The sequence below is a fragment of the Macrobrachium nipponense genome, chromosome 11 (genome assembly GCF_015104395.2).
Source record: "Macrobrachium nipponense isolate FS-2020 chromosome 11, ASM1510439v2, whole genome shotgun sequence".
NCBI lineage: Eukaryota > Metazoa > Arthropoda > Malacostraca > Decapoda > Palaemonidae > Macrobrachium > Macrobrachium nipponense.
Window position 1 is genome coordinate 14,776,931 of NC_061087.1, and position 22,214 is coordinate 14,799,144.

General features: G+C 36.0%; 1 protein-coding gene and 1 long non-coding RNA gene across 3 annotated transcripts; both read right to left on the reverse strand.

Moving 5' to 3' along the window:
• Positions 1-39: 39 nt before the first annotated feature.
• Positions 40-12,801, reverse strand: LOC135210083 (uncharacterized). Of its 2 annotated transcripts, none has more exons than XR_010313509.1 (3): positions 12,660-12,801; positions 3,990-4,155; positions 40-554 (listed from the first exon to the last, which is right to left on the reverse strand). It is a non-coding gene; the product is annotated as an uncharacterized LOC135210083 (long non-coding RNA). The 2 variants fall into 2 exon arrangements; XR_010313568.1 differs by having other exon boundaries at positions 43-554; positions 3,990-4,149; positions 12,660-12,800.
• Positions 12,802-16,058: 3,257 nt separating this feature from the next.
• LOC135212001 (uncharacterized) lies at positions 16,059-21,747 on the reverse strand. Its single transcript, XM_064245672.1, has 3 exons — positions 21,337-21,747; positions 20,417-20,680; positions 16,059-18,840 (listed from the first exon to the last, which is right to left on the reverse strand). Exons 1-3 carry the CDS (start codon positions 21,382-21,384, stop codon positions 17,992-17,994), a joined length of 1,161 nt encoding a protein of 386 aa, XP_064101742.1. The 5' UTR covers positions 21,385-21,747; the 3' UTR covers positions 16,059-17,991.
• Positions 21,748-22,214: the final 467 nt, after the last annotated feature.

Here is a 22,214-nt window from a genome sequence, read left to right on the forward strand (position 1 = left end):
TATTTTTCATCCAAAAATTATGTGGTTACCATTTTTAATTTATTATGGTTTTTGTACTTTGTAAGTGCGCTGATGATTGTTGTTAACTTCAAACATTATAGATCTGTCCTACGGGTAGCACACTCGCCCACTGCCCCTTTCAATAAAACCTAAATCTAAGATTTTTTTTTTTTTATCAATTTTAGGTTTTAGAAAAGAGATGTGCGCGTGCTCTCCAGCAGAATAAAAGTTTATAGGTGGAGTAATAAGTGTGACCAAAGTTGTGAGGCTATATTACCAACATCTGAGCATGTACACGACACCATAAAGTGGTGGGAGAGATGATGTCGTCGAAAGTCCTAAACCATACAGATGAACACCATGCAGTCAATATTCTTCTTTACATTATCCTTCACGGTATCCTTCTTCCACCTCCTTTACTGTACGGCGTAAGTTGCCTGTTCACGCCAGTCTTCCGGAGACATTGCATGCTGCACTCCACATTCTTTGAGAGCTTGTACTTTGCACGGATATGACTGCTTCGCTTGTTATCTCGACCATGCAATCTGTCAGACCTGGAATATTAAAACTAGGATAAATAATTGAAAAAAAAAAAAAAAAAATTAGACCAAAATTTTACCAATAAAATTTCATCAATTCAGTGGGGTCTTGTGTTCATCATGAAATATGGCACCTGAATAGCTATATTAGAAGCATACACTGTAGCAGTAGAAAACTAACCGAGACCATAATTATTGTTGGTATTTTATAAATTTCTTGACTAATTATGAGGACATTGCCCCAACCATGTTTATATCCCTGTGGGCAACTGCATCCATTGTACGAAAATGTCTCCCTGCTCGCATACCAGCAATAATTTTACGATTAGCTAGCTTTCAACTTTTAACACTATGATGAACAAGGGGGCTAAACAGTGTCAACGCAAACTGCTCTTTTAAACTAAAAAAATCTTAAAATTTTTTTCTATTTAAATTAGTGTTAGCTTGCTGAAAGTCCAATTATGGATGTCTGCATACAGGTCATTGGATGCACCTAAGTATGGTTAAGGGCAATTTGTAAAATGACTTCAGTGGATTTAGACATGGAAGAACAAACATAATTTAGTAGTGCTTTAACAGAAAACTATAAATCGACACGTACCTCCTCCTCAATACTAATTCCTAAGTGTAATGACAATACATAATATTCCTGGACTACAGTGTATGCCCAATTGCCTGCTGGAAAAGTGATCCATTGTCCTTTTCATTTTCATACCGGCATAGATAGTAATTTCAATTTTAAAACATTGCAGGTTAGTAAAGACCAGAAAAAATGGCTCCAAGCTGCACAATATCTATTTTGATGTAAATTATAATTTTCCAACATTCAAGGCTCATATTTATTATACAAGAATTTCAAGGTAATATTCAATTCTCAGTACCCTAAAGAAAGAAAAAGTCAGTAAGTGGCATTTGTGTTCAGCATTAGACTGAATGACTAGATAATTCATCCCTGTTTCCACGAACTGTTGTATCCTAATTTTTTTTTCCCAGTCAAAATGTGTGTTTTTTTTTTTTTTTTAATACTTTGACAGCACAATTTTCAGCAAGGTGCATTGTCAGATTTTCCAACAAAATTTCCATAAACTTGAGGTAATAAGCCAATATTCTCAGAATGAGGAAAAGACGCCCCACGCCATTTGGTCAAATTGTGCTCGAACGCGTACATTCCAGTATAGCTCTACACAAATGACTTTACTACGAGTAAAAAGGAAAAGCTCCCATTGCTGTCAAAATAGATAACAGAATGCTAGGTGTTATGCAGCAGAGATTTTGCAAACGGTGAGTATATATATCAGAAGTATGAGTGATCTAAAAACTACAGAATAATAAAGTTTAACTAAGAGCCTAGTTCTCTTAAGACCAAATGATTGCGGAATCCAAAAGTATGATTAGTGCATGTGTACTTCAGTCTTAAGGTTCTTTTTTCTTTTATAACTTAATAAAATTATGGAAAAGAACCTACTACTCAGAACAAAATTCTTCATTTCTCCCAACTCCAACTGTCACTTGTGGTTAAAACTAGCGTTGCTTTGGATGCCTAACTAGTAAAACGAAACGGTGCCCTCATTTTGGATGAAAATGCTTTCTAGACGACATCCACTGACCCTCACATTCATACATTAATAGTTGACATTACTCACTGTTGCAACGGATGATTTCATACAAATATAATGTATAAGGATATCTTAACTTACTTTACTATATACAAGAGCATATGGTCGTAAGCCTTTAACAGACTGCCTCAAAAGTCAGAAATAGTAGTACTTGGATTTCACCCTAAGTAAAAGAAAGAAATCCTTCGCTGGTTATGATTCTAAGGCCGAGAAACATCTAGAATCCTAATCTTTCACTGGCATTAAACCAAGTAGCTAAACGAAACTTTCAATCATATAAAAATTTTAAATTATATTCAATCACTGGAACCAAACTTCTGATAATGATTCTTCTCTTGTAATGCTTATTATTAACGTTTGAAGCCAGTAGCTGGAAGTTTTCCTAAAAGGCACAATCTTGTTAAAAACTACATTGAAACCCACTAATCTTAATTAATCTGGAACCCAAGAAACCTCTGGACTAAGTTTGCGTAGATATAATTACATTTCGAAGAGCTATATTGTCTGTAGATTTATTTCGCATATTTATCACCTGGACCGAGCTTGCATGGGAGAAACAAAAGATAATCCATATCCGAACATGACTTTTAGCTATTTTAAAGTGTACACGAAAATGGATTTTTTGTGCGATCATCTGAATAGCAGAACTTAATGACCTCTTAGTGTCCTTATGTTCTCTAAATATCCTGTACGACTACCAAATGATGTCAAAACAAAGACCTAATGGGAGTTTGGCATATTTCTTTCAGACCGTCTGACCCAATTGGTAATGGAATATTTGCCTGTAAATCAAATTCCAAATTACAAATTGCAATTAAAACTGCTGAACACAAGTTACGACCAAAAAAGTTACGCACTCATTTCTAACACGGGCCACGTATGAACCACTGCTTACGAGATTCATTTTCACTATTTCTTCTTGCAAGAAAGGTTGATGTCAAAACACAGGCTGTGCAGAAATCATACTCAAAAGTGAAGAATCTCAATTCATATTCCATTCACTTGGAAGCAAGGCCTATTGAAATTTTCCACTTCAGGAAAAGCAAGATTTGAAAACTTACGTTAATTACAATTAACAATGCATAAAAATTAGAGGTAAATTGCTAATTCGCGTTCATGCCAGCGTACTTCTGATATCCGATCTTAGGAGCTTTGAGATTTCTGAAAACTCATTCAATTCCATGGCTAATGCTTAATTTGACAAAAACATCCAAGCTTAGATTATAAATTAAATTGAGGAAAAAATTTAACAAGTATCTATGATCCGCTACCAAACAATGGCACTTCGGTATTTCATTTGCAAACTATTTAGCTTCAAACAATTTCATTGTGTAAAGTTTCTCAATTAACACTAATCCCAACAAGTATTTTGGCAAAAGTTTATTTCAAGTCAGGGAATTTGTCCAAAAAAAAAACATTGCTATAAAATGGCATTAGAGTAATGACAAATATAATGCAATGCCTTTACTAGCCTAATAAAGGCATTGCATTATATTTACAGCCTTTCGAAGCTTTACTTTTTTAAAATTTCTACTTGCCCCCATTAATTTTCGCATGATGAGCATTCAATACCATTAGTGCTAACTACTATAAAAAAACTAACCTCAACTCATAAGCTGTCTCGACTCCCGACATCATTTAAAAAGCCCTGAAATTTTCCTTAATATCAAGCTCGGGCAATGTAATTCTAAACCGTTAAACTTGAAAGATTTCAGTGGCAGAAAACTACCCAACTACCAGAAATCTACAGGAAAATAGATATAGTGCCAATAAGATATTTCGATGAAAACCTTTATTTTTTAAAACAAACAGTTTACAATAAAGTTTGTTTTACCATTTGAACTGGTCCATTCATATCTTCATGATGCACTTCAGACTAACCAAATCAGCAATTCATTAGGGTCATAGTCGTCATCTTCAAAATCCACACAGGTCTGGCAGTTTCCTCGTAGCTGACCGTCCATTTTGCCGTAAATTACCAGAAGTCGCAGTGCCTGAAACTAGGAAAAACCCAATTTAAATAGTTGTTTTACTTCAACATATAAATGTTTGCTCCACAGGAAAACTGCCTAAACTATGCTATTCCAATTTCTTTCCCAAGACAAAGTTTAAACCTGGCTATACACATGACAAATCATCCTTGTTTCTTTGAGGTTTGCCATGTCTTGTGAAACAGTTAAAAGGTTTTACACTCTGAGAACTTATCCTTTAAAGTAATTTAGCCAAGTTCATAAAAACCCCTGTCAGCGGAATAGATTAATGATTATCATTATTGTTATTACTGCCTTACAACTTTAATCTCCATCTATGTTGCTTTTATTTCCACTATCTCCACTCATCTACAGCCTACTGTTTCAAAGTAATCAATGTAGTAGATTGTTTCCCGAGTTAACTGGTACCCACAGGAGCCCAGCTTACCATATTATGGTTTAAACAGATTAAAAGACAAAAGTAGACATTTCTTATATGACACTATTGAAAAACTATTCGCAATCCAGCATTGTAAAATTCTTAAAGCATTCAAATTGTTAATAATCCAGCTGGATTATATTAATTATGAATATAATTATCCAATAACTACTTTAACAAGATTAAATTTCATAAGATTCCAAAGTAAAACATGCTAAATTTCAAGACTTTCCCGCATCAGACAATGGATATCACAAGTTAAACTGGCCTCTACAATTCAATAATAGCCTCATGGTACGTGAGTTCCGACAAATCCCCATTTACATTACCCTTGCTTATGTAGTTTCTCTAAAATTAAGGTTACACCTAGATTTCGAAAATTTCGCAAACCCACGTTTCCAACCTAATTAAATGAGAGTCTGTAGCGGCAATATTGCCGTTACAGTATTCATCTCTAACGTTTATATGTTGAGCCTAATCTGTTTATTTCCATCGTTACCAAGGTTATGGCGCTAAGAACCTAAAGGCTGTATACAAACAATAGAAACAAGAAAATAAGTGGGCAAAAATAGCAACAAACAAATACTAGCCTTTACATTGAAACGCACAAGTTAGACAACATCTAATAAAGTATTTTATAAAGAATTTGCACCTAATGTTAAGCTACAATCTGACAAGCATTTCCAGATGAACGTGAATTTTTATTTGGCTATTTACATGGTGTTCTACCCTCTAACAAAATCGAAAGCCTTAAATATCAAAGACACAGATGCATGTGCACATTGTGGTTGTAGAGATTGTGGGTTTCATATTTTCTGGTTTTGTGATCAGTGTTTGTTTGTATGGTGCTTTTACGTTGCATGGAACCAGTGGTTATTCAGCAAAGGGACCAACGGCTTTACGTGACTTCCGAACCACGTCGAGAGTGAACTAATATCACCAGAAATACACTTCTCTCACTCCTCAATGAAATGACAGAGAATCGAACCCACGACCACCGAGGTGGGACGCTAATACCACACCAACCACGCCGCTGAGGCGCTTAGGTTTTGTGATCAGGTTCAACAGGTATTATAATCTTTAAAACCAGCCTTTATTACAATAAGTAACTTAAGAAAACCTGAGTTTTCTTAATGTTTTTCTGATTTCAGTTGCAGTACTTATAAAGACCACATGGAATAGGAAAAGAAAATATGATTACCGTTTTATTTAGCATTCTAAAACATGAATGGAATCTTCGGAAAAACTGTTACTAATGAATTAAAAATTAAAAATGAACAATTTATCTCCTGCGATGTATATTAAAAAAAAAGTTTTAAATGTTAATGACAAACTGTTCTATTTGGTAATAGGAATTAGCAAATTGTTATTAAATAAAGGTAAAGAAATGGTATATGACGAACATTTTATTAAAAAAATTATGCAAATGTTATTTCTTTCATCTGACTTTCCACCGTCTGTAGCAACTGTTTCACAGTGCAAATGCGAGGGTTTCCTCTTTTTACACCTTTAAAACTAACCTTACTATCTCCCTTTCAGCGCTGAATGACTCTTAAGCCCCAGTGCTTGAACGTTGGCCTAAATTCTCTATTCCAGACAAATAAAAAGGCAAATATAGCATTTACTTTACAATTTACAGACATACGAGAATAGCCCTCAAAGTCCTTTGCAACCTTCACCTCGTAACCTTTAACATAATAATGACTATTTCATCACCTCCATTGAATCATTTCATTACAACTGGCTTATCAAGTTTAGCAGTTAAAAGCTGAAACAGTTTCTGAAGTGTCAATCTTGAAATTCCTTAGCTCCCCAATCTTAAAAAGTTCTGTCTTATTCCTTTTAGCACCTAAAATTGACTATACATAATTAGTTCATTCAATAACTCGATTTATTAAGTTGTAGATATAAAATATTCTATTTTCTAAACTATTCAGGTGATTAATCAGATCTAAATGATTAACTATCAATATAACCTGCCACAGTTAAAATTACGATCATAGATCATTAATAAGTAATTTAAGCATGGAACCATCAATATCTGGCAACATAGTTAAAAGTACTACGAGAGACTATCAGCCACGTAGGTTCAAATTGGGCAATTTCGTCCAAAAAAATATGCAAAAATGTCCTGCTGTGAAAATACGATTACTGAATTACACGGGTACAAGACATCCAGACAACAGTTTCGACTTTTCTGCTCCCTCATATTCCTTCCACTTAAAGACAGTCTCAACACCTCTTTAAGGAAGGTTCTCTAAGGCATGCCTTCATTTATGACGCTAACTCTATGAAAATCACTTTAAATTACTATAAATATGGCGAGCAGAGCCTAGAGTATACCAGACATTCTAAAGAGATTTTACCTAAACACCCGTTTGTAAAACTAATGCAGGGTAACTTTAAAGAGTAAATTACCAGCCAAAGATACTGACAGAAGCCAACAATGGTTAAACCATGTAAAAACAAAAATCGTCACAATGTGGTGTTTCTACAAAATTAAAGCTTTGGCTAATTACATGTAATTTTCAGAAATTCACGACAACGACAATTAGTTTACTGGAGGATCGCACAGTTGGTGGAAAGATTAACTGTAGCTGGATGAGCTGATTATTTAATCTTGTTCCTTTGCAAACACGGGACCCCGCTTATATGCATGCGATTCCCAACTAAGGAGTACACAAGTTATGATTACACAGAATAAGGACTCAAATTATTGAACTAAACTACTTCACGGTCGTCCACTAATCTTGAAAGTCTTCGAAAAGTCACGCAAAGTCTCGTATTTAATTGCACACCCTGAGTGTCTACGAGACAAGTGTTATCATAGCACACTTTCCTATCGTACTGACTACTTTAATTTTACTTTTTAAAAGTCAAGGGCAAGAAAATGCTCTATAACCACATTCAAGAAACCAGGATCTAGAGACCATTTTCCTTTATTCAAGCAGGAAGACGATGGAAGACGTAATGGGGTTAGTGCTGTCAAGTTTGTATGGTGCTTTTACGTTGCATGGAACCAGTGGTTATTCAGCAACGGGACCAACGGCTTTACGTGACTTCCGAACCACGTCGAGAGTGAACTTCTATCACCAGTTAGTGCTGTCAGTGCACATGAGGTTCTTAGCAGCGTGCCTTCGGCCCCAGTAGCAACCCCTTTCGTTCATTTTACTGTACCTCCGGTCATATTCTAACTTCCACCTTACTTTCCCCGCTCTAACAATTCATAGTGCAACTGCAAGGTTTTCCTCCTGTTTCACCTTGCAAACCGTTTACTGTAATTTCCGTTTCAGCTCCGAATGACATGGGCCCAAGTGCCTTGGTTTTTCTCTTACATTCTATAAAGATTAAGGAATTAACATTCTAAAACTAAAAAAAAAAAATCACCTTCCCTATAAACAGCACAATCAACGGGGACAAACTTTCACAGAAACGCAAAGCACAACAATCCACAAAGGATCTTTAACATTTAGGTTCTAATTACATAAACTGAAAGAATTTTTGACATTAATTTCGTTATTGCGATTTATTATATCAAAATGGCAATTATATGATTTTGTTGAATCTGAGACCACAAGTATGGGACAAAATCCTGAAAAAAAAGTATTTGCAGCAGCCGTTTAGTCCCTTTACGATAGTCACTTGAAAATCTTAATTCGTCATATTACATTTAACGTAAAAATTACTGGTTTTATCATGAGGCGGTTATCAAATTATATGAATGGCTAGTGCAGACTGAATTTCCCAAAAAATATATTTGCGCACCGAAGAACTGTAATACAAGTAAACTATACGAGTTTCAAGAACATCTGTTATCACGCCATCATCAAGACCATGCAAGATTATACGATGGCCTCGAGTGCTTAATGTATTGCGTGCTAAATTTATTCATCCCCACAGCTTAAGTCAACTAAGGGCTTTTGTCTATAACGTTTTAGATTAAGCTTATCTTAAGGCAGTACGGGCTCTTAAGTTTTGTCTAGAACCTTCAACTACTATGGAAAGCATTAACTCCGCTAAAACCTCTGTTTAATCTCGCTGCCGCTCGGTTGTCACGCCTTTACCTGAGGCAGGTACTACCTAGCCTCCCTCGTTTTCCCCTCACTCATCCCTAAACTTTTCATAACCACCTCATTCTGGGCTCTCACGAAACCATTAAAATTCACCACCCCAGCACTTTTAATTTTCTTTTTCCAAAATCCACCACGGAATCAGCATTTCTGTTTGTTCTACTAGCTCCTGCGCCTCCTTCCTTGTGCTTTAGGTTTCTGAGCCATATGTCACTGGTCTGATCCCAGTACAACACATCTTCATTTTCAGTTGCAATCAAATACTATACTCTTACAACCTTTTATCTCCCATTTCCCTCAATCTGCTTATAACCTACTTTCAACTTAAATTTTACGCACTTCCTCTTATTTACAGTCGACCCTTAGCATTTAACTTTTTAAAATCAATCTACCCTCTTCTGTCTTGTATAAATCACCTACCCTCCCTGCTTGCTGAACACTATACCCTCAATTTTTCTCACACGTACCTTCATACTACATTCGAGAATTCCTACCAATCTTTCCTACCAATCTTACCTTTCATTGCAGTTCTCCAGTCTGCCATAATCACCAGATCTGCATATAATTAAATTTTCATTACAAGCCACTTCACTTAATTCGTCCATAGCAAATATAACCACGTAGACCAAAAAGCTTACTTGGCCGCACTGTGTTACTACTGCTCTTGTATATATTTCAATTCTCCTAACCCACTTTTCAGACTTTCCCCAGACTCCGAAAAACTTCCTTCCTTGTTATTCTATCCTTGGAGTTATTGGTCCATAAGAAGAGTTCTTAACAGGGGGTATCCAGAAACACACGCTGGGGGTATGGGACTATCTCTGGATATTTGTATATATTTGATTTTAATCTGTCAATATACATGGGTACATTTTGTAAAGAAACTATATAAAACTATAAATGCTTTTTTCTTTTATGTTCTATTTCTAGCTATTCATACCTCAGTATGTATTAAACAAAGTATATTAAGCTATAGTCAACAAATAGGACTTAGTTTACTTAATTAAGCAAAGGGGGTATTTCCGGAACCATATTGGACAATACATTGGGGGTCTGGAGTCGTAAAAAAGTTAAGAACCCCTGGTCTATACACAGTAGTTTCAGGTTACCTTCTAGCCACTTTGCCCGTAACTTCATAAAAGACAGCATCAACCTTACCTCTCCCTCTAATGAAACAGTATTACTATTCACCAATCTTCAAAGTCAATATTTTATCTGCTGAACCCAATATAATTGAGGGTTTTGGTGGATTTGAAAAAATGTGGGCAACGCACTTTCCTTCTAAGGGAATATTTTATTAGCGATCGTAATCATGGAGAAAACCTAGGCTAAATTTCTCTTATTGCCCACGATACTGAAACTGGTAACCCGTTAAATAAATTCTGTCAAGAGTAAAGAAAAGAAAAAGTTAACGTTTCACTATAGACCTCCCATGACGAAGGTGAAGACAGCTACTCAAGTTGGCACCCCTTCCACAAACCCAATTGCTAACACCATTCAACCTAGTTGCGCTTGCATAGCACCCTATAATATATCTAGTTTTCTTACTTTATCCATACAAAAACCTTACCTATATTAGATATTAATCCTTTGCTTGTTGCAAATTAAACTAAGACAAAACTTCCAATAGAAGTTAATTGCTTAAAGCCAGTTGAGAACTGTACACAAAAGCTAACTTTTCCTCAGGGGAGTTTTTTTTTTTTTTTTTTTTTTTTTTTTATATGAAGGACTCGGGACAAGGTAGCACTGTGGTTGGGCCTTTCGAAAGTTTAGTGTACTGCCACACCCACACCTTTAAAGTTACAGAACAATATGGTGCCTTCTAAAGCTATGTATGAAGGAATGAGACCGCAAAAACTTTTGGTTGGATCTGTAAACGCTACCTTCATGCGGAGACCTAAAAATCCATAACTCTTAAATGTCAGTTTTTTCTTTTTTTAACATTTACACCAAATTCTGTACGTAATGCTTTTATTCCCGAGAAACTTGTATACTTAAAAAATGTCTCCAAGCTCTTATTCCTATCCTGAAAACTTAATAGGTTTGGAGATAATCGGAGTGCGACAGGCGTCGCACAGAAAAATAAGGGGTACCTAAAGTACTACAGCTTTTGGATTGTAAGGAAAACTCTTAACGCTGGAATGAACAGCTTCCATGACAGGGCAAGATCTTACAAACCGGATCTAACATATAGGCAACTGAAATTCAGCATTAGCTTTGTTTACTTTGGTTATTCGAAGAACTTCAATACCTTCTTTCTATTGAAAATGCCCCCTTCTTTTCACCAATTTCAGTCTGAGGAAGTTTTAATCTTTCACGATATCAAGTGGTCAGTTTATTTGTTACATGTAGAACGTACACTATTCTGGTCCTTAAATCTCATTTCTTGTGGAGAAAAGCAACCAAGACTTAAGTCACTTTCTTTCCTGAATTCGTAATATCAATCAAGCCCATCACTTAAGAACAAATACCGCGCCGCCAATGGTCTCGAGGCTCTTTATTTCGAATAGTTGGTAAGCCTAAGCTCACAAGACACTTATTTGTGGTGTATGGATAGAATTCACTCTTAGTTTTAAAACGCAAATTCAACAATTTTAATGTGTGAAATGGTATTTTACTTAAAACTTACTAGTTGGATTTTTTTACGCTGTGATCGTAAGTCTCCTGACAGGATTACAAAACATGCTTAAATATATCACAAATTTACTGTCGAGACATTTACCGTCTTACGCTTTTCCATTCATTCCAATGGGGCTGATACTGAATAATGTGCTCATGGGAATTGGTCAGGCATTATACAAAACTTTACAGCCTAAGAAACTACCGTCAGAAAACTTTAAAGCGTTCATTAAATCATAGGAAAATGATATTCCAAGTTCAAAATGGGATAATGGTTTAAAATAAAACTTCACCGGTGAAATATAACTTCCCGTTAACCTAACTGAACAGTCTGCTATAGGAAGAGTCAAGAACAATTGCACGTGATGCGATACAACAGGAAATAACTATATACCTATCGATTTAAAAGATTAAAATAAAAATAAAAAGGCAGTTCAGAATGTAGACCCTAAAGAATTGCTTGAAAATTATCGACGGGTACACCAACTTCCCCTAAATACTTGAAAGCAAATTTAAACCAATCTAATTAAGCGCCTCGAGACAAAATTTACTTGATAAACAGTCTGCTGCAACGATTGGCAAAGAACAAATACAATCTGTTTAAATTTGAATATTTAGGGATTAAATTGGCAATCCGCTGCAATACCCTTCAAGTGGGCCTTCCAACAGTCTTTCAGGAAACTTTAAATCAGCCGGGTCCTTTCGGCCTTTATTAGGTTCAAAAACTAAAAAATTACAATGTAACCTACAGAGCATTTATGAAACAAAAGAATTTACCAAATCCTCTTAAGCGGATTCTATCTCACTCGAAGTAGCAAACCTCATACCTAGTAGGAAACCTTTGGCTAGAATGCTACAATATAGTTTCCAGCAGTCTACACAAACACAGTTTCAAGTCCTCACTTGCAAATCCGACATTGAATCTTACCAAAATGACCTTGGAACACCAAATTTCTCAACATTAACCTCAGGGAAAATTTGGTTACACAACCTCCCTTAAATCTGTCAGAAATCAGTTAGGCAATACTGAAAGTTATGGTCACACCACTGGAAATTCTCGGTCTTTGTCCATATTTAAATCAAACCTTTTAAGAGATTTTTTTTTCTTGGCGAAGATTTCTTCCAAGAGAAGTACCCTATTGTCATTTCAAAAATTCAACCAGATTTATTTCAATCAAGTTTATAACTCACTTCAACTCACAATCACATTCCATAAGATTTCCATTACATTATACGGGTTTAGATAAAACCCACTGACGTTGGCCTAACTTGGAAAAACACCGGCACTCAAGACCACACTTTGCAACCAAAAAGAAACAACATTCCTGAATATCTGTTAAATATACCTTTATCAGGGATAAAAGGCCCCTAACACAATAATACAGAACCACTGGTAGCCAACATACCTCTTGATGATCGAAGCAAATCACAAGAAAAGTTAATGGCACATACTGTATTTCACACACTTGCCCAACCACAACCGGCAATGAACTCTGAAGTTTTGTTTAGCTCCGCAAGGAAGCCCCAGATACGACGGAAAATTTCTCTCAGCCAATTGGAAGCAACCACCACGACAGACGTCGAAAGGCATTGTGTTTGCATCTGTTATTGGCTGAATTTTTGTAACAGATTCCCCAATTGGCTAAGGTACAGAACAGAATTTCGAAAATCTCTGCGGGAAACTATACTTGGGTAGACATCTTCTGAAAATTTTCGACGGGCACAATGGAAACCATCTGATTACAAGCAATATTTGATAGAGGAAAATAAAAACTGCCATAGATTCTTACTAATATATTTAAATGAGATACAAGGAGAAAGTGACAATGTTAAAATGTAACTCGCAAGATTAAACATTTTTTGAAAAAGTATTTGGTGGTAACACCTCTTACTTTCCTTGGGGATAAAGTACCGTTCAAGATATTTCCTTTTATACTCTCTCATCATCGAGAACCTGAAAAAGCGTAAAAAGTATACAAAAAATGCGTTTAAGAATAAAGAAAATGCTCTGTTCCTTATGTCTTACGTCTTGACTGACCTCATCACCATGATGCGGCATTATTAAATATAATACATGATATGATACACATCAAATGGATACTAACATACTGACAATCTGATCTTGTTGCGGATGAACTTATACGGTTCGTGAGTATGGATATATGTACTGCATACACTTTTTTTCCCTCTATAGCAAGCACTTTGGTGGAAGTCTACCCAGACTGCAATCCGCCACAGACGACCGACTATTAGCCTAAACTGACAAAGACCAGTGGGATGAAGAAAAACGGGCCTCAACAGATTCACCTAATTTTGACTCTCTTGCTGGGCGAGTATCATGTGTCAAAGTAGAATATAATGCCAGTATCGTGTGTGAAAGTAGAATATAATATATGATATTTTACGTAGAGTTTTTCTTTAAGATTGTTGATATAATTGATACTGGAATAAAACTCTAACTACATAAACTATGATACCTCCCCACGGGCGCACACAAACATTTGCATGTGTGGTCTTTCAATCCCCAAGGATTGACCATTGAGATTCCCGTGAAGAGAGAGAGAGAGAGAGAGAGAGAGAGAGAGAGAGAGAGAGAGAGAGAGAGAGAGAGAGAATACTCTTTATTGCAACATCTGCACAAATTTCCTTCCAGTATTTTGTATGAAAACCGCTGTACCACAAAAAAAAAAAAAAACTTATCGTTCTTGGAAGGGAAGCTAGAAGACTGAGGATCTGACCTTACAAGATTTACTCTGGAATAGCAGCTGCACAGCAAATATTATCCACACACCTGCTATTACTGCAAGGCAGCTTTGCCAGTTTTAAGAATACTGTTGTCTGAGGATATTCTTAGGTCCGAAGACTACGTGGAATAGCAAGTTCCTCAAACCTAGACGATACTACCCTTCGCTTCGTATAGGCGTCCACTCAAGATAGGCAGGACCCCACAGACTATGTATTCCAGAACATCATGGGCCATTTCACAAATAAAGTTCAAAATTTCTTTTCTATGCTACGTAGCCAAGCCACATTGTCCAGGAAATTGTGTCTGCTTGTAGAATTACCTCAAAAGGGGGCTTCAAAGTTTACGTAATCTGGAATAATGCACCAGTACTAACCTCCCTGCACCTTCATGTGAGAATGACAGCATTCATACTATATTAACATGATTACCATATAAATAAATAAATAAATAAATATATATATATATATATATATATATATATATATATATATATATATATATATATATATATACCATATAACCTATGCCACTTTGTCAGATCAAATTCAATCTATCTACAGTAGTATAGAGTCTGGAACCCCAGTATTCTCTAACCCCCAGAGAGAGAGAGAGAGAGAGAGAGAGAGAGAGAGAGAGAGAGAGAGAGAAGAGAGATGGGAGAGAGGAGAGACTTTTCTTAGTCCTCAAAATTAATAATTTCCTTCCGGACGGAAGGGCTTATGGGGTTGTTAAAAGCCAGGCATGACATAACAACTCACATTATTATCAAAATATTTTACAATGGACATTGCCGTAGACTTACCGTTGTCTAGTACCAGTCAGCCAGGAAGTACAAATAATACTGAATCAGACGAACCCCTAACACAAAGTATTTATATTATCCCATTTTATACGAATGATATATCACTATATCAGTATAATGTTCAGCTAGTAAAAGTAAAGACTCCTAAAAGACACGGCTGAAATCAAGATCAGCCTTCTAAGAAATTCAGATGGTTCCATTGAAACGAATATCATTAAACTTTTCAAGTTCAGAAATACAACACGAAATGAAATGGACACCATGAATACCATTTGAACCAATCATTTTAAAGCCACACTAATGCTCCTCACTTCTACAGTCTTTGGTTTCACTATTCCTTTAAAGAGTTATATCTTTAGATACTTTCCCTGTTGTAGTTCTTCACAATCTACGCAATTTTCCATACACAAAACCTACCACGCCTTAGAGCTGATGCATTATCATTATTGTCAGTAATCAATAAGACAAATTATCACATTATTATGATTCACAAGGTGGGAAGCTTCCGAAGGGAATAATGCTGCAAAATACATTTGTTTGCACCACCTAAAGTGAACTGCACGAGGCAAACCGTAGGTGGTGTCACACTATAGTGAGGCTACACATTAGAATTAGCTTTAAAAAAAATAGGGTGAGAGATGGAGATAACTACAGTAGTTGCTATTAACACGAAAAAACACTACGAGAAATTACACTTAAATATCGAAAATTGAATTAATATTTTCGTACACCATACTGCATAAGAGGTATGTTAACTTCACCTTTAACCATCAATAATTAGGCAAACTTATAGGTTAGGGGTCCAAATTCAATATCACCTCGTGTGTGTTTGTTTATGTTTTCTTTCCTATCTCCAAAATCGTCTTCCGACAGGTCTGCAAACTCTACTAAAAAATAAAATGAGTAGTTTACCTGCTTACAGAGGCAGAGATTGTTAGAAAATAAAGAAAAAAAAGAAAAAAGAATGGAATAAAGATCTGCACCTCAAGCGAATGGTGTATTGTCACCACAACTGTGTTTGTGGCGTGAACGCTTAGGAACCAGGAACCAGGTAGGAACCTGGCACGGGCTCTGCTCTTCAGCAGCCACTTTTTGACAAATCTGGAAAAATTAGCAGTTTATCAGCTTGCCAGGAACAGAGATTTACAATTTTCTCAAATTCTATGGGTCCGTATCCCCAAGATATGTTTTTATTCATTGACGTTCACCCTCTAGTCCAGCCCCGCCACTTTTTTTTTCTTTTTTTTAAATCTCCGCTTCTGGATGCAGATAAACTGCTCTTTTAATTGTTTTCCATGATTCAATACCTAAATATTTGATAAATCTATTTGCTGACCTTGACTTTACGTTATGCCGTGAATTTTGACCCCTAAACTGTAGGATGACCGATAATTACTCAAATCTGACATTAAAAAAGTAAAGTTTACACTAATTTTACTTTATTGGTATGTAAATACCAACATTATGGCTATTGTCATTGGTTTCTAGAAAATAATCCTTTTATCATAGTTACCCCCTTTAGTATAAAAGAAAATGACGACTCATAGAAAAAGGACTTCAGCTCAGTAAATTTTTGGTAAACTATATAAATAGGGAGGTACCTTTCTAGCAGGGAGTTATATATTAACAACAAAGATTTTTAAACAACTGGGTGCTAAATACTTTGAAATTTATAGCGTAGCTCAACAAGTCTACCAAATTAACGCTAGAAACTGAAAATAAGGTGGTTGGTTGCCCTTTTAGGCATTGTTAAAGACGTTAAAATCAGTCTAAATTTGGTTGTACATTTAGAAAAGCAAAAATTGGCTTGACTAAGTACTCAGGTCATTGTATTGAGGTAAAATTCACATTAATCTTAAACGTGCATTACTTATTGTCGGTCCTGATTTCCTGCTTACTATTAAAATATCAATAGGAAAATAGACAGGATGTTGCATTACGAAAGTGGAAGTAAGAAAGGCTACCAATGTAAAATGTTTGATACCATCGTCTGTTTTGAATAATTCAAATAGATTTTGAAAAAACTCATTATGATGTCCTTTTTAATCAACAGCAACACTTAAAAACATGCCTATGGAAAAAGTCCTAAATAGATTACTGAAATAGTTTACAGAATAGTACAACTTATGGATCTTGGATTACTTCATTTACACCTGATGAGCCAGGAATTAAATACTGAATAAATAAACATGGATAGTCAATTAGAACTGGACAGAAAATTAATGACCATTTTGTACACTTGAGTGAAAAATCACAGAGGATTAATTGGTTCCATAGTAGTGCAATATGGAATTGTTACAAAATTGTCTTTATAATTTTTTACATTGTCTTAATGATGCAACAATTAAAACACATTAATAATCCAAATCCAGGTCTAATACGCCTTTGATAAACACGTTACGCATATTATAACATTGGGAACTGTGTTTTAAAGGCGCAAAACGGCCTCTCTTAAATTTGCAACCGTAACATCCATAATACTAGAGAAATGTTCCTCCATAACTTTACTTTAGAAGGACAAGAAATCTTTGGAACGGGAAACTATGATAAAATGGAAGTTTCATTAAAACACGAAGATTACGGAAAAATGGTCAAATGGGAAACGGCAATACCTTACAAGCTTACATGATGGGTCGAATCATAATTATCATAGCGCTGAGTACCAATGTCTTGAATATTGCTGAAATTCAAACTTATGGGCTATTATCTAACAATGATAAAACCAAAAATTTCAAAACGATACGAAAATTCTTGTGAGTAATACCTGGTTTTATTTGGCAAGTCCAGATGAAGTTTCCGAAGCATCACTGGTTCTCCCTATGAAGAAATAACGACTGAAATATGATATTATTTTCACAAAACATTCTAAAAGATAATGTTGCAACGTAGTGATCGACCTCATTTGTGTTAATTTTGGTACATGTTTCTTGAATGCGAGATTACGGTAAAAATGCTCTTTTTGCAATATACTTTTTTATGTTATCATTCTTAACTTCCACTGAACCCAATTATAAACCACGTTAGCCAAGCGACGATTATTGTCTTTGTATTGTCCAGCTACGCATATATGAAGTCAGTAAACCTAGAAAACATTCACTTTTAAATATAACATCATATTAGCATAATAATGAACCCACTTGATGTGAATGTAAATTAACACTTGCTAAACCCTTACAACACTATCTGAATATTATGCAAGTATTTCTTTTGTTTTGATCTCTAGTGCCCTGAAGATAAGCTTCGCAGCATCCAAGTTCTGATTTTTAGCCGCGATGTGTCGAGCTTGACTCAAGACTTTGTATGTATAATCTTCGGAATGGCACGCCAAGAGATCCGGGAGGAGTTCCAGCCGATTGTGCTTGGATGCAAGCAAGAGGGCGTTGATGATAACATTTTTATCTTTAGATCTATGACGGTTCAAAAGCAGGCGAGCAACTGCCTCACAGGTGCCCCCTACGGCCGCTACAAGCAAGGCCGCATCCAGGTGGCTCGACTTGTAGTCGTCGTCGTTCAAGAGGTTCTCTACGATCTTCTCGCGCTCGGAAATGTAGACGTTTTCCTCTTCCAAGAAGTGGTCGGTGATTTCAGTCCCGTCCTTCAGAACAGCTTCTGATAGAGTGGTGTCCAACGCAGCCTGTGAGCTCAGTAGCGATAACAAAGGCGCAGCATTTAGCCAGTCTCTGCACCTGACCCTGTTGAAAAGCATGTCCCCCACGCGCATGTTCTTCACTCGAACTCCTTTCCCAAGAATTTCTGAGATGACATCCCAGCTCTCCTCCGCGCAAGCTGCTTGTAGAATCTCGCCTAGTCTTTCTTTGTCAAAATCATGATTCCTTCGAAGAATCTTCCAGACAACATTCCAACGGTTCTGACATAACGCTTTGTCAAGTGTGTGGTTCATTTCGTCCTCTTTCAGATTGTGACGGGAGTCAAGAATGACCTCGACACTCTCCCAGTGATTGAGGGTTGCAGATACCATCAGTGCAGTGCTGGAATCGTCTGTATTTACCTCATTACTGGCTGATATGTCAAGCTGGCACTGTGGAGAAGCAAGGCTTTAGATTACTCACAACTGCAATTTGAAAATGAATCTGTAGACTTGTAAGTTTATTTTCATTATTTTTAACCAATGGTACCCGCAAAGATATTTTTGATAAACTAAGCAAATCGTACATTCTATGGATGCAGCCAAGAAGCCTGAAAAAATTCATTATCGCGAGGGCAACCTACAGGTCATCAGGGTGTCCAAGTTACAGCATATGGTAACGAACCATTCAGATATGAATGATTTGAATAAACAAATCATTTCTTTTCGTGATCTGAACATTGTAAATGTTTCTATGTGAGGAAACTAAAAAAAAGAATGATAAATATTCAGATACAAAGAGACTCATTAACAGTTTTTACTGATTATCTCGATGACGGCATGACCATAAATGACGTGAAATACGTTTATGTATGTATGTATGCATACACACACACAGGCACACACACACACACACACACATATATATATATATATACATATATATATATAATATATATATATATATATATATTATTTATGTGTGTGTGTGTGTGTGTGTGTGTGCCAGTTATTCCGGAATAAAATTGGAATCTTTCTTTTTTTTAATTCTGAGTATGGTGAAAGATAATGAGTTACCTTTGGAACGTGTTGACTTTACTAGAATTTTTACCAAATTATCGTACAGTTGTTTACACAGTTGTTTACTGCATAGATACTAATAACACACGCGCACTCACCACACACACACACACACACACACACACACACATATATATATATAATATATATATATATATATATATATATATATATGTTGTGTGTGTGTGTGTGTGTGTGTGTGGTGTGTGCGTGTGTGTGTGTATGTGTGTGTGTGTGGTGTGTGCACGTGTGTTATTAGTATCTATGCAGTAAACAACTGTGTAAACAACTGTACGATAATTTGGTAAAAATTCTAGTAAAGTCAACACGTTCCAAAGGTAACTCATTATCTTTCACCATACTCAGAATTAAAAAAAAGAAAGATTCCAATTTTATTCCGGAATAACTGGTCTTAATGAATTGCCTAAATACTCCATTAGGAATACTCATCAGTCAGAAAATCAAGAATCATTTGGGCCCTTATGTGTCTTTGATCTTATTCCAGTGAAATAATATACTCTAAAGGTCAGTTACAGTTTAAACTTCACATGCCTATCTATTGTAATCTGATACATTACTATCTACTGTAATCTCCCGATATAGGTTTGCATGTTCCCTTACCTAGTTCGAAAAGCGAGTATCTTATATTACTTATCATTATCATATTATCATTTAAAAAACGAGATACTCTGAAGAGTCAGAAAAAAACAGCAGACAAGTGAAAACATCGTATCACACGACTGTCCACTGTTATCTCCTGATACAATAAGTCTGCATGCTCCCTTACCTAGGTCGAAAAGTGAGTAGCATTTATCATATCATATTATATAATTTAAAGCACTAGTTCCTCAAGTTTAAAGAAAAACCAGCAAAAAAGTGAGAAACGTCGCATGATGAGAGACGACAAGCAACACACACCACCAGCACGAGTTGTTTACAATGTTTTTACCTCCAGCGAAGCGCCTTGCATCAGCCTCAGGCATTCGGCGTGACCGTAAACGGCGGCCAAATAGAAGGGCGTTAATCCCCGGGTGCGGACGTTCAAGTGCAAACGTGGGTCGTGAAGGAGTCGTTGGACGAGGCTGACGTGGTTGTGGAGACACCCTAATGACAGCAGCGTCCATTCGTTCCTGGAAGCGTTGACGTCATTCCCGGCCTCCAGCCACTCCGCTACTCTCTCTCTTTCCTTCGCACAGGCTGCGTCGTATATTTCCTGACAACATGGAACAGAAGTGTATAATCAATACTCTGAATGATCTGCTCCTGCCTTTCGAAAGACTTCAAATGAAGAAATAGACTGATTGTGACAAAGGTTACATTTATCCAAAGAACACCTTTCGAAGGAATCGAAAACATTATGTTTTTAGAGGTATATTAGGCTTCTGCCTTTCAAAAGACTTGAAAACAAGGGAAGAAATAGTTGGTAATTTACAACAATGAACTGATTATAAAAGGAGTTATATTTATCTATACAAAACCTTTCGAAGGAGACGGAAATTTTATGTTTAGAGGTATAGACTACTGCCTTTCAAAAGACTTATAACATAAAAATTAAATAGCAGGTCATTTACAATACGAACCGATTACTATAACAAGGGTTATAATTACCCAAAGAACATCTTTCGAAGGAAACGAAAAAACTATGTTCAAGTGTATAGGCTTCTTGTTCGAGATATCTCTCTCTGATTACTATAGAAATGCTACAACGATAAACTGGACGTTGAAATATGAAAGGGAGGGTAAAATCATACTTTTATTCCTCAATGACACGAATCCCATCGTTTTGACTGAGAAGAGTTTTTCAATATGCATTTACATCAGAAATAGGGAACACAGGGAATGAATAAATGATAATAATATGACACCTACTTCTGGCAATATGCAAGGAGACAGGGGGCAACGGCAAGGTTCCACCATTGTGGAACAATGAAGTGCCACTTCGGTGGAACACGTATGCGACGAATTCTCCAGAATGAAGTTTACTGAAAAAAAAAGCAATGGAGATTCTTTTGGACAAAATGTTAAAGACAGGTGAAGTGAACAACTCAACAAATACAGATAATAAGAGATTTTAACACGATGATAATACAGATGAGAAGAGATTTCAACACGATGACAATACAGCTGATAAGAGATTTTAACACGATGATAATACAGATGATAAGAGATTTTAACACGATGATATTAGAAGAGGCAGGAGTTCAATCACGCTTGTGACCGTTTCATGAGAAATCGTATTCAGCTTCTGTTGATCTAAGTAGTAAAATAGGTACGTGAAAGGTATATGATTGTGTTGGGTTGCAGCCAGGGTGAAAACGGAATGGGGTTAGCATTTTAATTGCAAATAAGGTAAAATGAACGCAGTTTATATATATATATATATTATATATATCTATATATATATATATATATATATTATTATATATATTATAACGATTTATTCATTATATCGGATGAACGCTTAGATTCATTTAATCAGCTAGCCAGTTATGATACTAGGAAAGACATGCGACATGGGATCGCTGACATGGAAGAAGAAGTCTATCATTATTATTATTACTAGCAAACTGACCCATCTACGATGGGTGATAAAATACGGGTGCAGAGGTGAAAAATTTATATGTACTATTTGTTCAGCAATATTAAAATAAGGGCGATTTTTATACGTACCTACTACAGAACCTCTTTGTACACAATATTATCAGTTTGTCCACAACTTAATTTCAAGTTGGCAGAGTCAGTTGCTC

What these genes read in the sequence shown, in the direction of transcription:
- LOC135212001 (XM_064245672.1), bottom strand. Translation starts at nt 21,384, where the DNA reads ATGGTGGAACCTTGCCGTTGCCCCCTGTCTCCTTGCATATTGCCAGAA. An exon ending in CTCCTTGCATATTGCCAGAA is followed by an intron (nt 20,681 to 21,336) that starts GTAGGTGTCATA and finishes CCATGTTGTCAG; the next exon opens with GAAATATACGACGCAGCCTG. An exon ending in TGCAAGGCGCTTCGCTGGAG is followed by an intron (nt 18,841 to 20,416) that starts GTAAAAACATTG and finishes GCTTCTCCACAG; the next exon opens with TGCCAGCTTGACATATCAGC.